Source organism: Hypanus sabinus, chromosome 11 (genome assembly GCF_030144855.1).
Source record: "Hypanus sabinus isolate sHypSab1 chromosome 11, sHypSab1.hap1, whole genome shotgun sequence".
In the NCBI taxonomy this organism is placed as follows: Eukaryota; Metazoa; Chordata; class Chondrichthyes; order Myliobatiformes; family Dasyatidae; genus Hypanus; species Hypanus sabinus.
Genome location: NC_082716.1, coordinates 1,178,303 through 1,195,645, shown reverse-complemented (window position 1 = coordinate 1,195,645; position 17,343 = coordinate 1,178,303). Strand labels below are relative to the sequence as shown.

At 46.4% G+C, this 17,343-nt stretch overlaps 1 protein-coding gene across 1 annotated transcript in view; it reads right to left on the bottom strand.

Moving 5' to 3' along the window:
- Positions 1-17,343, bottom strand: part of LOC132402321 (collagen alpha-1(XI) chain-like) — a 404,241-nt gene that overhangs the window by 108,554 nt on the left and 278,344 nt on the right. Inside the window, exons 39-46 of the mRNA XM_059985200.1 lie at positions 12,662-12,715; positions 11,549-11,656; positions 8,773-8,862; positions 8,622-8,675; positions 6,383-6,490; positions 4,061-4,168; positions 1,756-1,809; positions 73-126 (exon numbers count right to left, since the gene is read on the bottom strand). Of these exons, the coding sequence (XP_059841183.1) occupies positions 73-126; positions 1,756-1,809; positions 4,061-4,168; positions 6,383-6,490; positions 8,622-8,675; positions 8,773-8,862; positions 11,549-11,656; positions 12,662-12,715 (630 nt within the window). The remainder of the gene's footprint in view (positions 1-72; positions 127-1,755; positions 1,810-4,060; positions 4,169-6,382; positions 6,491-8,621; positions 8,676-8,772; positions 8,863-11,548; positions 11,657-12,661; positions 12,716-17,343) is intronic.

Sequence of the window (17,343 nt, the reverse complement as noted above, 5' to 3'; positions counted from 1 at the left end):
ATGGGGCTGAATGGCTTTCTGCCCTTTGAGCTGCTTTCAGGCTAGAGTTGCATTGATGATCCCGTGACTTACAGCAGCTCCTGGTTGTCCAATGGGTCCTTGAAGTCCAGGAGGTCCAGGCGGTCCCTGGAAGGAAAGTGAGAGATGCATGACTTCTTCAGCCAATCACTGACAACCCCTTATCACTGCCTAGTCCAAACAGTGACCAATCCCATATCTGTCAGACCCAATGTCATCACCTGCTTGGATCAATCTTTTTCCTTGTCTGCATAGACCAATCAGTGCACTTTCCCCTTGTCTACAATTCTTACAGCTACCTGGACAATACCTCTTCCCAACCTGCTACTTGTAAAAATGTCATTCCCTTTTCTCAATTCCTCTGTGATTGCTATATCTGCTCTTAGGATGAGTCTTTTCACTCCAGAACTAAGGATATGTCCTCCTTCAAAAAAGGGGCTTCCCTTCCTCCACCATCAACACTGTCTTCAGCCCCAACTCATGTCAGCCCTCACATCCTCCCTACCACCCCACCAATGTCCGCGTCCAGCACATAATTCTCTATAACTTCTGCCATCATGAATGGGATCCCACCACCAAACATGTCTTTTCCTCTCCCCCTCCCCCACTTGGTTTTCCACAGTGATCGCTCCCTACATGACTCCCTTGTCCATTCATCCCTCCCTACTGATCTCTCTCCTGGCACTTCACCTTGCAAGGGCTACATTTGCCCCTACACCTCCTCCCTCACTACCATTCCATGCCCCAAACAGTCCTTCCAGGTGAGGCGACACTTCACCTGTGAGTCTGTTAGAGTCACCTACTGTTATCCTGGGCTCCCAATGTGGCCTCCTGTATATCGGCAAGACCGATGTAGATTGGGAGAGCACTTCGCCAAGGACATATGCTACATCTGTCAGAATAAGCAGGATCTCCCAGTGGCCACCCATTTTAATTCTACTCCCATTCCCATTTTGATACATAAGTCCATGGCTTCCTCTATCGCTGTGATGAAGCCACGCTCAGGTTGGAGGAGCAACACCTTATATTCTGTCTGGGTAGCCTCCAACATGATGGCATGAACATCGATTTCTCGAACTTCCGGTAATGCCCCCCCTTTCACCATTCCACGTTCTCATTTTTCTCTCTCTCACCTTGCCTAATTACTTGCCCATCACTTCACCCTTTCCTTTTTTTGTTGGTCTTGTTCTCTCTTATTGGATTCCCCTTTCACCAGCTCTTTACTTCACCCCTGCCCCTCTCCCAGTTTCACCCATCACCTGCAGCCTGGTATTTCTTCCTCCCCTCTCCCACCTTATTCTTATTCTGACTTATCTTTTCTCTCCAGTGCTGATGAAGGGTCTCAGCCCAAAACGTCGACTGTACTCTTTTCCATAGATGCTGCTTGGCCTGTTGATTTACTCCAGCATTTTGTGTGTGTTGCTTGGATTTCCAGCATCCACAGCTTTTCTCTTGTTTGTGATTGGACCAATCAAGGGTTTTAACCCTGTGTTCATGGATCAATCAGCATTATTCCCCATGTGCATTTTGCAATCAGTGTTTTGCCCCTGTCTGAATGGACCAATCAGCTTTTAACTCCTGCCTGCATGTGTTGGTCAGTATTTCCCTGAATGTATGGTCCAGTCGGTGTTTACGCCTGTCTGTATGGAACAATCAGCTCAGATATTGGAAGGAATAGGAGGGATAAACACAGAGCGTGCTGTCCTTCCTGGAACACAGGAACCTTCAGGGACCCACCTGTTCACCTTTTGCTCCCTTGCCTCCTTTCTGACCAGGTCCTCCAATCTCCCCCTGTGGACAGAAAGAGCAAAATAAGAATTCATCAAATCTTTCTCCAGCTGATCCTCACTGGCTAGTTGGGTGCGATGAGTCACTCCCCTTCATGCCCCAATCACCTCCAACTTTGTGTCCATTGAGGATCAGGATACATTGCACCATGGTACAGCAACTGATCTACCCATGTCCACAAGAAACTGCAGAGAGTTGTGGATGAAATTCAGCACATCTCAGAAACTGGCCTCCCCTCCATGGACTCTGTCTACACTTCTCACTGCCTTAGTGAAGCAGCCAGCATAATCGAAGACCCCTCCATCACTGGACATTCTCTCTCTCTCCCCTCTCCCATTGGGCAGAGATTACAAAAGCCTGAAAGCAGATACACCCAGGCTCAAAGACAACTTCTATCCCACTGTTATCAAACTATTGAACGGTCCTCTAATCCAATAAGATGGACTCTTGACCTCACAATCTACCTTGTTATGATCTTGCACCTTGTTGTCTACCTGCACTGCACATGCTCTGTAACTGTAACACTTTATTCTGTATTCTGTCATTATTCACAGAATCACAGAAAAGTACAGCAGAGAAACAGGCCCTTCAGCCCATCTAGTCCATGCCAAAACAATTTAAACTGCTGCCTCCCATTGATCTGCATTGGGACCTTATCCCTCCATATCCCTACTATCCATGTACCTATCCAAACTTCTCTTAAAGGTTGAAATCAAGTTTGCTTCCACCACTTGCATTGACAGCTCACTCCATATCCTCACAGCCCTCTGAGAGAAGAAGTTTCTTCTCATGCCCCCTAAAACATTTGACTTATCACCCTTAACCCATGACCTCTGGTTATAGTCCCACCTAACATCAGTGGGGAAAAAACCTGCTTGTATTCACCCTATCTATACCCCTCATCATTTTGTATACCAATAGTTTTACCTTGTTCTTCCTCAATGCACTGTGTAATGAGCTGCTCTGTATGAACAGTACGCAAGGCATGATTTTCACTGTATCTCAGTACAGGCGACAATAATAAACCAATTCCAAGGCATTCTGTGACTGTGGGTGTCACCACCACACTTTGTGTCCATGGGGGTTCAGGGTGGGGAGAGTTACTCCCACATTCTATGTCCATGGGGGTTTGGAGTGGGATGTGTGTTACCCCACATTCTCTGTCTAAAGGGGTTCAGGTTGGGGTGGTAACCCCACATTCTGTATCCATGGGAGTTTGGGTTGTTTTGTGTCACACCCACATTCTGTGTCTGTAGGGGTTCAGGGTCAGGTTGTTTCCCCCATAGGTACTGCCTGGCCTACTGAGTTGCTCCAGCATTTTGTGTGTGTTGCTTGTCTTATTCCTTTGTGATTTTATATACCTCCATCTGGTCTAATGTCTAGCTGTTCAGACCAAGAATATTTGAAAGCATGTAGCTATTCTTGCCAAGGTAGAGTGGGGATTCAAACTCCTGTACCTTGCAGCTCACCCCATCTGCGATGTTCAAAGAAATATCCAGGACAAAACATCAAACAGGAAAAGTCACTACCCACACTGCAAACTGCCACTTCCAAAAGCTAGCTTCTGGAAAATGGTAAGGCTATTTAACCATAAACCATGCCATCTTAAAAGTTTTTTCCTCCACATTTTAATCTGATCAACCATTCTAGTTACCCACCCCCACATCCTTCTATCAAGTACCCCAGTCATTGCATTGCAAATACTTTAAACTACTGTTTATAATGCTGTTTGCTAGTATTTGTGGACATTTTATTTCACATCCATATTTTAAATCTAACTTTACTTTTATATCATTCTTTATTCTTTAAAAATGTTGAATGTTATTTAATGTGTTGCAAGTCACACTCTGACTGATACACCATAGTAAATTCCTAATGCATCTAAATATATTTGGTGAATAAAGTTGATCCTTGATCTGTGATGTAGTCCTAGCCTTCCTATCCTCCTCCAAGTACTCAGTTCCTCAAGCCCTGGCAACATTTCATAAGTCTCCTGATTGGACACTCCTCACAAATCAATTCAACGCTGCCTCAATGCCAGCATATCCTTTCCTAAATAATGATGCTAGAGTGGTCTAGGTGCAGCCTCTCCAGAGTGTGAGATAACTGTAGACAATCGATCCCAGTTTCCCAACTCAACCTTCCAGCTAATGAGAGCCAGAGGACAAGAAGTGATGTCCTCTGGGTTGTGAAGAGAAGGGATGTAGCACAGGCAATGAGCGACTGGAGAAGCAAGTGAAAGATGAAGACCCACCTTGTCGCCATCTTCTCCTGGAGGTCCCTGTGGACCTGCGGGACCTGGCAACCCCACGGGTCCCTGAACTCCATCCCGACCAGCTGGTCCTGGGGGTCCTCTCTCCCCCTGTAAGGTGACAGAAGGGTCAGCTTCCACAGGGGTCTCTCTCTCTCTCTCACACACACACACCCACAGCGTGCTCAGCAGAGTTAAGGGAGTGAGCCTTTGTGATTGATTTAAATTGATGGTTTTGTGGCCAAGTTTGCAGACGATACAAAGATAGGTAGAATGGCAAGCAACACTGAGGAAGGAGGGACTCCGCAGGACTTGAAAAGATTTGGAGAATGGGCAAAGTGGCAGATGGAATATGGAGTATGGAAGTGTACAGTCATGCACTGTGTAGAAGAAATAAAGGCATAGATTACTTTCTAAATGGGGAGAAAATTCAGAAATCAGAGGTACAGAAGGACTAGCGAGTCCTTTTGCAGGATTCCTTAAAGGTTAACTTGCAGGTTGAGTCAGAGGTAAAGAAGGCAAATGCAATGTTAGCATTCATTTTGAGAGGACTGGAATATAAAAAACAAGAAAGTAATGCTGAGGCTTTGGTCGGACCACACTGGGAGTATTGTGAACAGTTTTGAGCCCCTTGTACTGGCATTGAAAGGGTCCAGAGGAGGTTCACAAGAATGATTCTGGGAATGAAAGCGTTAACAATGAGGAATGTGATGGCTCTGGGCTGTACTTACCGAAGTTTAGAAGAATGAGGGGTGATCTCATTGAAACCTATTGAATATTGAAGGCCTAGAGTGGAAATGGAGAAGATGTTTCCTGTAGTGGGGGAGTCCAAGAGGGCAGAGCCTCAGAATAGAAGGACAGCCTTTTAGGACAGAGATGAGAAGGAATTTCTTTAGCCAGATGGCTGTGGAGGCCAAATCATTGGATATATTTAAAGCAGGGGTTGATATTTTCTTGATTAGTAATGGAGTCAAAGGTTACAGGGAGAAGATAGGAAAGTGGGTTTGAGAGAATTAATAAAATAGCTATGATGGAATAAATAAAATGCCTGATTCTGCTCCTATGTCTCATAGTTTTATGGATGAAATGTGCACTGAGCCTTCCCACAAAACAAAGGCAATTCTTTTGTCAGTGCTTCAAGAAGACAGAACTAGCAGAAATTCCACCAACTGTACCCAGCACAGTGTGGGAGAGGGAGAGCTAGGTCTGTTCCACAACAATATACTAATACAGTGGGATAATAGGTAGAGCCACTGCCTCATGATCCCTAGCGTCCCAGGTCTGATCACAACCTCCGGCTGGGTGATTTTGAACATTCTCCTTCTGACCACGTGGGATTCTGGCAGGGGTTCTGGTTCCCTCCCACCTCCCCAGAGACATACAAGTTGGTGAGTTAATTGTGATCTGGTAGAGACTCAATGGGTAGAGTGGCTGCCTGTGTTGTAAGGAGGTATCAGAGTATATGGGAAGGAATAAGAGTGACTTGATAAGGCATGAAGTTTTGGTTTTGTGGAAGGTACCAGAACTGAGTGTACATGGGCAGAGATTCACCGGTTTGAGGTGCAGAGGTTGCAATTCGAGAACAACTCAAAGGGCAGATTAGACACAGAACTAGGCTGAGTGTGGAAAATCCAACCAGAATGCAGCAGACTCTCAATGGAGAGGTGATAATAGTTCACAATCTCATCATTCAGAAAGATTGAGGTTCAATGTCTGCCTTACTGCTGTTCCCCATTCCCGATAACAGAGCCCTGTTCCTGATTCCCATTAAATTCACAGAGCCCTGATCACTATTCCCATTAAATTCACAGAGCCCTGATCACCATTCCCATTAAATCCACAGAGCCCTGATCACCATTCCCATTAAATCCACAGAGTCCCATTCCCCAATCCCATTGAATTCACAGGGCCCTGTTCCCCATCCCCATTAAATTTGCAGGGCCCTGTTCTCCAATCACATTTAATTCACAGGGTCCTGTTCCCCAATCCCATTAAATTTACAGGGTCCTGTTCCCCATTCCCATTAAATTCACAGGACCCTGTTTCCCTTCAAGATTAAATTCACAGGGTCCTGTTCTCCAACCTCATTAAGTTTTCAGGGCTTCATTCCCCAATCCCGTTAACTTCACAGGGCTCCATTCCTCGATCGTATTAAACTCATGGGTCCCCTTCCCCAATTCCATTAAATTCTTTGAGGGAAAGTTGATCGACACAAAGAGTAGGTGGATGTGGGAGAAGCGACTCCCAGCCCTGCAGCAGAATCATCTGTCTGATATCACTCTAGTGCTGTGCGATGATGATTTCTCTTGCAGAGGAATACATTACCGGAGCTCCTTTCTCTCCAGCAGGGCCGAGTCCACCTTGTGGTCCAGGTCGACCAGGAAGACCAATAGGTCCACCAGGTCCAGCTGATCCCCGTTGACCAGGAGAGCCCTGGGAACAGAGAGCAGACATCAATACGAGCACCCAGAGACACACTCAATGGATAAGACATAACATGTCCAACCCAACCAGCCGCAGCCCAAGACAACATAACTTATCCAACCCAACACACCTCAGTCCAATCCTAGCACAACCAACTCTATGCACCCAAGCACAACCAACTCAAACCTCAACACAAGGAAATACAACCCACCCAACCCCTGCACTTCCCTCTGAAACAACCTAATTCCATCCAACCCCACAAACCTAACCCAAACCAATCCAAACACATTCCACACAGTCTAACAATCCCCCAAAAACCAACATACTAATTCCAACACAATCCAGTACACCCCATCCAAACCAACCCAATTCCACCCAGCCCAACACACCCAACCCAAAATAATTCAACCCAACTCATCCCCACAGACACCAGCCCAACACAACACATCACTCCAAACCAACACACCAACCCCAACACAATCCAGTACATCCCATACAACCCAAAAAAACCCCAACCCAACATGTTCAACCCACCGCAATCCAACCTAACCCCACACAACCCAGCCCAACACAACCATCCAGCCTCAAACATGCCAATACCCCAACACAAAATAACACAACTCACCAATTGGAATATACCTCTCAAAACCAAACCAATCAAATCCCATCCAACCCAATGTAAATCCCCAAACTCATCCCCAAACATCCCAATCCAACCCAACACACCCCGGTAAACCAGTCCAACCCAGCTTACCTTATGCAACCCAACCCAGTACATCCCATCCAAACCAATCTAACACACTCCATCCAGCTTCACACACCCTGCCCAACCCCATACTACCCTCCAATGTGGTTTGGAAGCATGATACCATATTGGTTACTATAATGTTATTACAGGTTTTAAAAAGGATATACTGACATTGGAGAAGTTTCACAGAAGATTCACGAGAATTATTCCAGGAATGAAAGAGTTACCAATGAGGAACTTCTGGTAGCTCTTGGGCTGAATTCCCTGAAGTTCAGGAGAATGAGGGGGGGGATCTCATAGAAACATTCCGAATGTTAAAAGGCTTGAACAGATTAGATATGGCAATGTTATTTCCCATGGTAGGGGATTCTCGGACAAGAGGGCATGACTGCAGGGTTGAAGGACATCCATTAGAACAGAGATGCGGAGAAATTACTTTAGTCAGAGGGTGGTAAATCTGTGGAATTCGTTGCCACAAGCGGCTGTGGAGGCCAAGTTACTGGGTGCATTTAAGGCAGAGATAGACAGGTTTTGATTAGCCATGATATCAAAGGGTATGGGGTGAAGGCAGAGGAGTGGGGATGACTGGAAGAATTGGGTCAGCCATGATTGAATGGCGGAGCAGACTTGATGGGCCGAATGGCCTACTTCTGCTCTGATATCTTATGGTATTATGGAACATCACATCCCCAGTTCCCCAGATCTATCCCAGCCCACACAACTCACCAAACATCACACACCCAGTTCAACAGATCCATTCCAACATATCCAACTGACACAGCTCACCCAGCTCTAGATGCTCGACTTACTACAATGAAACCCACCATAACCATATAACCATATAACAATCACAGCACAGAAACAGGCCATCTTGGCCCTCCTATTCCGTGCCGAACTCTTAATCTCACCTAGTCCCACCTACCCGCACTCAGCCCATAACCCTCCACTCCTTTCCTGTCCATATACCTATCCAATTTTATCTTAAATGACACAACTGAACTGGCCTCTACTACTTCTACAGGAAGCTCATTCCACACAGCTATCACTCTCTGAGTAAAGAAATACCCCCTCGTGTTCCCTTTAAACTCCTGCCCCCTAACTCTCAAATCATGTCAGCAGAACCAATGCAGCAGAACATGATTACAAAGTGAATGGAGGAATATGGATGATACACAAAAGGAGGATATTTAGTATCTATAAGCATCAAGATTGGCCCAACATGATGAAGAATGGCCTGACCAGTGCAGTTCTTCTGTATGTTCTATGTTCACCTCTTTCTTGTCCTGCCTTGGCCAATATCCCCACCCAGGGGAACACCCATTTCCATAGCTCTGGTCAATTGATAGTGAAGATCTCAGTCAGTGATGACTCGTGGTGGGGACTAGTACTCACCACTGGCCCAACTGGGCCCATGGGACCCTCGGCTCCTTTCAGTCCAGCTGGACCCTGCAGGAGGAGAAGCACAGATAAAGTTTGCTCACGCTGGGATCACAAGGACATTTTTAACAGCCCAGGCGCTCCTGAGCGAAGGGGTCTGACTCACCGTGCCTCCAGGAAGTCCTCGCTGCCCAGGGAAACCTTGTAATCCAGGAGGACCATCCTTTCCAGCAATCCCACTGAGTCCGGGATCACCCTGAGGTGAAAGTGAAGGCAAACAAACATTCAAATTATCAGGGCGTCAAACTTTGGGAACTACACCTCACCCCAAGACACTGCCTTACTAGGATGAATCTCCAGCCAACAACTCCCACCCCCACACCAGGACCCTCTCTCATGACCTTCCCACCACCAGAAACTTCCCCATGCCCTGTGTCAGGACCCTCCTTCACTGAAACTGGAGATTCAGTCTCCACATCCTTTGGGGATGGAGAATTACAGAGATTCCAGATTCCCCTTTCTTTGTGACAAGCAAGTCCATGCTCACCTCAGTTTTAAATGTCTACTCCCTAATTTTATAACTGCATCCCCTCGTTTGAGATCTCCCAACATCTCCACATCTTCTTTTTTTGTTCCCTTGGTCTGAGATGTTTCTGCTAAATACCCACAATTCCATAATTATTTCAAAACATCCTGCACCTTCAGATACTAGCTGTGATCTCACTCTCACCCTGAGAATCTTTTCCCTATCCTCCTAGGAACCTGCCCACAATGCCTGCGAATCTCTTCCAACAGGAAATCCCCCCCCCCCCCCACCATAGGCCTGGGAATTCTCCTCACCCATGGCCCTGGGTCTCTGCTTGAACTCTCCCTAACTCCATCCAATTCTCACCATCTAGTCACAATTACCAGGCCTAGTGCCTCTCCTCAAAGCCTGGAACTGTAGTTGACAGCAGGCTAGTGCCTGGACTCCTGGTGGCCCCACACTGCTGAGAGAGGAATGGGGTGGGGTCCCAGCCTGGACAAGATTTCAAGATTTTTTTCAAGATTCGAAAACTTTATTGTCATTCCAACCATACGTTGCTCTGCAGGGCAGAATGAGACAGTGTTTCCCAGGGGCAAGTGCAATCATAGCATAACAAATGCAACAAATAGTAAACACAACAATAAATAGTAAAATACAACAGACACATTTCAGTTAAAATCAAGTTATAAGTGTCCAGTGCAAGTTAAAAGTGTCCAAAGCAGAGTCAGGTAGAGCAGATATTTAGCAGTCTGACTGCCTGTGGGAGGAATCTGTTTAGTAGCTTTGTGGTTTTTGTTTTGATCCTCCTGTAACGTTTGCCTGATGGCAGAAGAACAAGCAGTTCATGGAGAGGGTGTGAGGGGTCTTTAATGATGTACCGAGTCTTCTGGAGGCATCAACTCTGAAAGAGGTCTTGGACAGAAGGTAGGGAGACCCCAATAACCTTCTCTGCTCCCCTAACCACCCTCTGCAAGGCTTTTTTGTCGGCAGCACTGCAGCTGGAGTACCAGGTTGTGATGCAAAAGGTCAGCACACTCTCAACCATGCCTCTGTAGAATGTAGTTAAGATGTTAGTGGGGAGTGATGCTTGTTTAAGTCTCCTCAAAAAGTGCAATCTCTGCTGGGCCTGTTTAACAATCCCAGTGGTGTTTCTGGACCAGGTGAGATTGTCTGAGATCTGCAGCCCAAGGAACTTGATGTTTTCCACTCTCTCCACTGTGGAGCCGTTGATGCTGAGGGGCGTGTGCTCAGGCTGAGACCGCCTGAAATCGACAATCATCTCCTTGGTTTTGGTGACATTAAGCATCAAGTTGTTGTCACTGCACCAGCTCTCTAGGAGTTTGACCTCCTCCCTGTACATTATTTCATCATTTTTGCTGATGAGCCCCACCACTGTGGTATCATCAGCAAATTTAATGATCAGGTTCCCCTTGAATCTGGCTGCATAGTCATGTGTTAGCAGTGTAAACAGCAATGGGCTGAGCACACAGCCTTGTGGGGATCCAGTGCTCAGTGTGATGGAGTCAGAGATGTTCCTGCCAACACGGACTGACTATGGTCTCTCTGTCAAGAAGTCCAGAATCCAGCGACACATGGCAGTGTTAAGGCCAAGCAGCGACAGTTCCTCCACTTGTCTGTGCGGGATGATGATATTGAATGCTGAACTGAAATCTATGTACAGGATTCTGACATAAGTGTTTTTATTGTCCAAGTGAGAGAGGACTGTGTGCAGTGTGGTGGATATCCGTAGAGCGATTTGGACGATAAGCCAACTGTAGAGGATCCAGCGATGAGGGGAGGCTGGCTGTGATATGAGGCTTGACAAGCTGTTCAAAACATTTCATCACTATGGGGGTCAGGGCGACAGGACGGTAATCATTCAGACAGGCTACAACTGATTTCTTTGCTACAGGGATGATTGTGGAGGTTTTGAAGCACCTGGGGACAATGGCTTGACTAAGAGAGATGTTGAAGATGTCTGTCAGGCCATCTGCTAATACATCAGCACATTCCTTGAGCACAGGTCGAGGGATGTTGTGGGGACCTCCCGCTTTACATGGATTGACCCTGGCAAGGGTCCTCCGTGTTTGCTCTGAATCAATGATTGGAGCCGGCTGGTCAGATGGTAAGAAGGGACTGGCTCTCCCCCTTGCTGTAGTGTTTGATGCTTCGAAGCGTGCAAAGAAATTGTTGAGCCTGTCCGGAAGAGAGGCGTTGCTGTCATCTGTTTTCTGCCTGATCCTGTAGTCTGTCAGAGCTTGAATTCCCTGCCACATCCGTCTGGTGTCACCTGTGTCACAGAAGCGTCCATGTATTTTGCCCGTGTAGGCCCTTTTCGCTTTCCTGATCCCTAGTGAAAGTGCAGTCTTGACTGAGTGAATGGGGAATGGGGAATGGGGATTCCAATCACACTCACCTTGGCTCCTTCCTTCCCTGCAGCTCCCGGCAGCCCTTGCTCTCCCGGAGGGCCAGGAGGACCAGGATGTCCTCTCTCACCCATGGGACCAGTCTCTCCTGTGGGTCCCTGTGAGATGAGCAGGGAATAGTCAGACAAGAATCATCAGATCCTGGCCAGTGACCCATCACAGAGATCCATCTGGGAAATGTTCAGGGAACGATGTAGACTTGTGGGAACAGGCTCTTGAGGCAGGTTCTGGTCACTGGGAGTGGTGGGGTGATAGTCAGCATGGAAAAGGTGAGCCAAACAGCCTGATCCCAGGATTGGAAACACTTTCCTCTGCAGGGCCAGGTCCTCATTACCATATAGTGTAGGATTGGATACTGGGAAGGAGCTGAGAGACAATAGGGAAAATCGGAACAAAGGTGTATCCATCATGTAGGGATCGGATACTGGGAAAATCGGAAAGTAAGTGTATCCATAGCGTAGGGATCAGATACTGGGAAGGAGCCGAGAGACGATGGGGAAAATTGGAACAAAGGTGTATCCATCAGGTAGGGATCGGATACTGGGAAGGAGCCGAGAGACGATGGGGAAAATTGGAACAAAGGTGTATCCATCAGGTAGGGATCGGATACTGGGAAGGAGCCGAGAGACGATGGGGAAAATTGGAACAAAGGTGTATCCATCAGGTAGGGATCGGATACTGGGAAGGAGCCGAGAGACGATGGGGAAAATCAGAACGTAAGTGTATCCATGATGCTGGATACAGATCACTTCTCCCTTCTTCCAGGGGATCCAACACCACTCTACACAATCCCTCACACACATAACTCTGCATTGATACTCCCACACTGAGCACAGACACTCCCACAGAAGCATTTACACAATCACAGACAGACATACTTTATTGATCTCGAGGGAAATTGGGTTTCGTTACAGTCACACCAACCAAGAATAGAGCACAAACATAACAATATAGAACCGTAAATAATTAAATAATAATAGGTAATCGGTTATACACACACAAATTCCCTCACATACTGAGCACAAACTCTTTCACACAATCCTGCAGATTTCCACAAACATATACACACACCCACACACATCCCACAAAGGTCAAGGACTTACCTGGGGTCCCACCACACCTCCCGGACCTGGTGGGCCAGTCTTGCCTTGGAAACCCTGGGGAAAGAAATGACAAAGATCCCTGATGTTCAAAAGTCAACTTCCCTCACGCTACCACTTCCTTGTAACTCCATAGGCTCTTACCTTGCTAAGCAGCCTCATGTGCGGCACCTTGTCAAAGGCCTTCTGAAAGTCCAAGTACACCATGTCTACTCATCTCCTTTGTCTACGTTACTTGTAATTTTCTCAGAGAATTGCAGTAGGTTTGTCAGGCAGGATTTTCCTTTCAGGAAACCATACTGGCTTTGGCCTATCTTGTCATGTGCCTCCAGGTATTCCATAATCTCATCCCTAACAATCGATTCCAACAACTTCCCAACCACTGATGTCAGGCTGACAGGTCTATAGTTTCCTTTCTGTGCCTCCCACTCTTCTTAAATGGCAGAGTAACATTTGCATTTTTCCAGTCATCTGGTACAAAACCAGAATCTATTGATTCTTGAAAGATCATCGTTAATGCCTCCGCAATCTCTTCAGCTACATCCTTCAGAACTCAAGTGTGTATTCCATCAGGTCCAGGAGATTTATCCACCCTCAGACCATTAAGCTTCCTGAGCACCTTCACTGGGTTTCACTGCACAAACTTCACTTCCCTGACACTCTTGAATGTCCGGTATACTGCAGACATCTTCTACTGTGAAGACGTATTCAGTTCCTCTGCCATCTCTGCAACTCATTAGAATATCTCCGGCATCATTTTGTATTGGTCCTATATCTAGCAGGTCCTGACAGGACCTTGAGGGAAGTTGGTGTAGAAATAGCAGGGGCTCTGACAGAAATATTTCAAATGTCATTAGAAATGGGGATGGTGCTGGAGAACTGGCATATTGCTCATGTGGTTCCATTGTTTAAAAAGGGTTCTAAGAGTAAACCTAGCAATTATAGGCCTGTAAGTTTGATGTCAGTGGTGGGTAAATTAATGGAAAGTATTCTTAGAGATGGTATATATAATTATCTGGATAGACAGGGTCTAATTAGGAATAGTCAGCATGAATTTGTGCGTGGAAGGTCATGTTTGACAAATCTTATTGAATTTTTTAAAGAGGTTACGAGGAAAGTTGACGAGGGTAAAGCAGTGGATGTTGTCTATATGGACTTCAGTAAGGCCTTTGATAAGGTTCCGCACGGAAGGTTAGTTAGGAAGGTTCAATCGTTAGGTATTAATATTGAAGTAGTAAAATGGATTCTACAGTAGCTGGATGGGAGATGCCAGAGAGTAGTGATGGACAACTGTTTGTCAGGTTGGAGGCCAGTGACTAGTGGTGTACCTCGGGGATCTGTATTGGGTCCAATGTTGTTTGTCATATACATTAATGATCTGGATGATGGGGTGGTAAATTGGATTAGTAAGTATGCAAATGACACTAAGATAGGTGGCGTTATGGATAATGAAGTAGGTTTTCAAAGCTTGCAGAGAGATTTAGGCCAGTTAGAAGAATGGGCTGAACGATGGCAGATGGAGTTTAATGCTGATAAGTGTGAGGTGCTACATTTTGGTAGGAATAATCCAAATAGGACATACTTGGTAAATGGTAGGGCATTGAAGAATGCAGTAGAACAGAGTGATCTAGGAATAATGGTGCATAGTTCCCTGAAGGTGGAATCTCATGTGGATAGGGTGGTGAAGAAAGCTTTTGGTGTGCTGGCCTTTATAAATCAGAGCATTGAGTATAGGAGTTGGGATGTAATGTTAAAATTGTACAAGGCATTGGTAAGGCCAAATTTGGAGTATTGTGTACAGTTCTGGTCACTGAATTATAGGAAAGATATCAACAAATTAGAGAGAGTACAGAGAAGATTTACTAGAATGTTACCTGGGTTTCAGCACCTAAGTTCCAGGGAAAGGCTGAACAAGTTAGGTCTTTATTCTTTGGAGCGTAGAAGGTTAAGGGGGGACTTGATAGAGGTATTTAAAATAATGAGGGGGATAGATTGAGTTGACGTGGATAGACCTTTTCCATTGAGACCAGGGGAGATTCAAACAAGAGGACATGATTTGAGAGTTAGGGGGCAAAAGTTTAAGGGTAACACGAGGGAGAATTTCTTTACTCAGAGAGTGGTAGCTGTGTGGAACAAGCTTCCAGTAGAAGTGGTAGAGGCTGGTTCAGTATTGTCATTTAAAGTAAAATTGGATAGGTATATGGACAGGAAAGGAATGAAGGGTTATGGGCTGAGTGCGGGTCAGTGGGACTAAGTGAGAGTAAGCGTCGGGACGGACTAGAAGGGCCGAGATGGCCTGTTTCTGTGCTGTATTTGTTATATGCTATATGGTTATACCCTCGACTCTCTTTTATAATTTATATACTTAAAAAAGCTTTTAGTATCTTCTTTGATATTAGTCCCCAGCTTCCTCACAGAAGTCTTTTCCTTCTGAGTGACCTTCTTTGTTTCCTTTTGCAAGTTTTTAAAATCTCCCCAATCCTCTATCTTCCCAATAACTCTGGCTTCCTTGTATGCCCTCTCTTTTGCTTTTACTTTTACTTTGGCTCTAACTTCACTCGTCAGCCATGGTAGTGTCCTTCTTCCCTTCGAAAATTTATTGTTATTTGGAATATGTCTGTCTTGCACTTCCCTCAATTTTTGGAGAAACTCCAGCTATTGCTGCTCTGCTGCCTTTCCTGCAAAAATGTCCCTTTTCAGTCAACTGCAGACAATTCCCCTCTCTTGACATTGTAATTCCCTTTATTCCACTGAAATACCGACACATTGGATTTTATTTTTTCTCTCTCAAATTTCAAAGTGAACTCTATCATATTGTGATCACTGTTCCCTAAGAGTTCCTTAACCTTAAGCACCCTTATCGCCTCCGGATCATTACACAACACAGCTGATCCCCTAGTGAGCTCAACAACAGGCTGTTCTAAAAAGCCATCCCTTAGACATTCTACAAATTCTCCCTCTTGAAGACTAATACTGACCTGATTTTCCCAATCCACTTTCATGTTAAAATCCCCAACGATTATCATGACATTGCCTTTCTGACATGCCTTAATACTTACCAACTAAGAGGTCCCAATACTCTCAGAGAGCTATGGACTTGCACACTAGGGAGCCCTGTCACTTTCAGAGAGCTGTGGATTTGCACACTAGAAAGACCCTGTCACACGCAGAGAGCAATCGAAGTGAATACTAGGATATTCCTGCCACTCTCAGCGGTCTGTGGATTTGTACACTAGGAGGTTCCTGTCACTTTCAGAGAACTGTGGCTTTGTACCCTAGGTAGTCCCAGTCGCTCACAGAGAGCTGTGGACTTGCACACCAGGAGGTTTCTGTCACTCTCAGAGAGCAGTGTACCTGCACACTAAGAGGCCTTGGTCACACTCAGTGAGCTGTGGATTTGCAGGCACAGAGGTCCCAGTCACTCTTAGAGAGCTGTAAATATGCACACTAGGGAACCCTGTCATACTCAGATGGTTGTGGACTTGCACACTAGGAGGTACCTGTGTCACTCTCAGTGAGCTCTGGTCTTGCACACTAGGAGGTACCTGTGTCACTCTCAGTGAGCTCTGGTCTTGCACACTAGGAGGAACCTGTGTCACTCTCGGTGAGCTCTGGTCTTGCACACTAGGAGGTACCTGTGTCACCCTCAGTGAGCTCTGGACTTGCACACTAGGAGGTACCTGTGTCACTCTCAGTGAGCTCTGGTCTTGCACACGAGGAGGTACCTGTGTCACTCTCAGTGAGCTCTGGTCTTGCACACTAGGAGGTACCAGTGTCACTCTCAGTGAGCTCTGGACTTGCACACTAGGAGGTCCCTGTGTCACACTCGGTGAGCTCTGGTTTTGCACACTAGGAGGTACCTGTGTCACTCTCAGTGAGCTCTGGTCTTGCACACTAGGAGGTACCTGTGTCACAGTGAGCTCTGGTCTTGCACACTAGGAGGTACCTGTGTCACTCTCAGTGAGCTCTGGTCTTGCACACTAGGAGGAACCTGTGTCACTCTCAGTGAGCTCTGGACTTGCACACTAGGAGGAACCTGTGTCACTCTCAGGGAGCTCTGGTCTTGCACACTAGGAGGTAACTGTGTCACTCTCAGTGAGCTCTGGACTTGCACACTAGGAGGTACCTGAATCACCATCAGTGAGCTCTGGACCTGCACACTAGGAGGAACCAGTGTCACTCTCAGTGAGCTCTGGTCTTGCACACTAGGAGGTACCTATGTCACTCTCAGTGAGCTCTGGTCTTGCACACTAGGAGGTACCTGAATCACTATCAGTGAGCTCTGGACTTGCACACTAGGAGGAACCAGTGTCACTCTCAGTGAGCTCTGGTCTTGCACACTAGGAGGTACCTGTGTCACTCTCAGTGAGCTCTGGTCTTGCACACTAGGAGGAACCTGTGTCACTCTCAGTGAACTCTAGTCTTGCACACTAGGAGGTACCTGCGTCACTCTCAGTGAGCTCTGGTCTTGCACACTAGGGAGTTCCTGTCACTCTCAGTGAGCTCTGGTCTTGCACACTAGGAGGTACCTGTGTCACCCTCAGTGAGCTCTGGACTTGCACACTAGGAGGTACCTGTGTCACTCTCAGTGAGCTCTGGACTTGCACACTAGGAGGTACCTGTGTCACCCTCAGTGAGCTCTGGACTTGCACACTAGGACGTACCTGTGTCACTCTCGGTGAGGT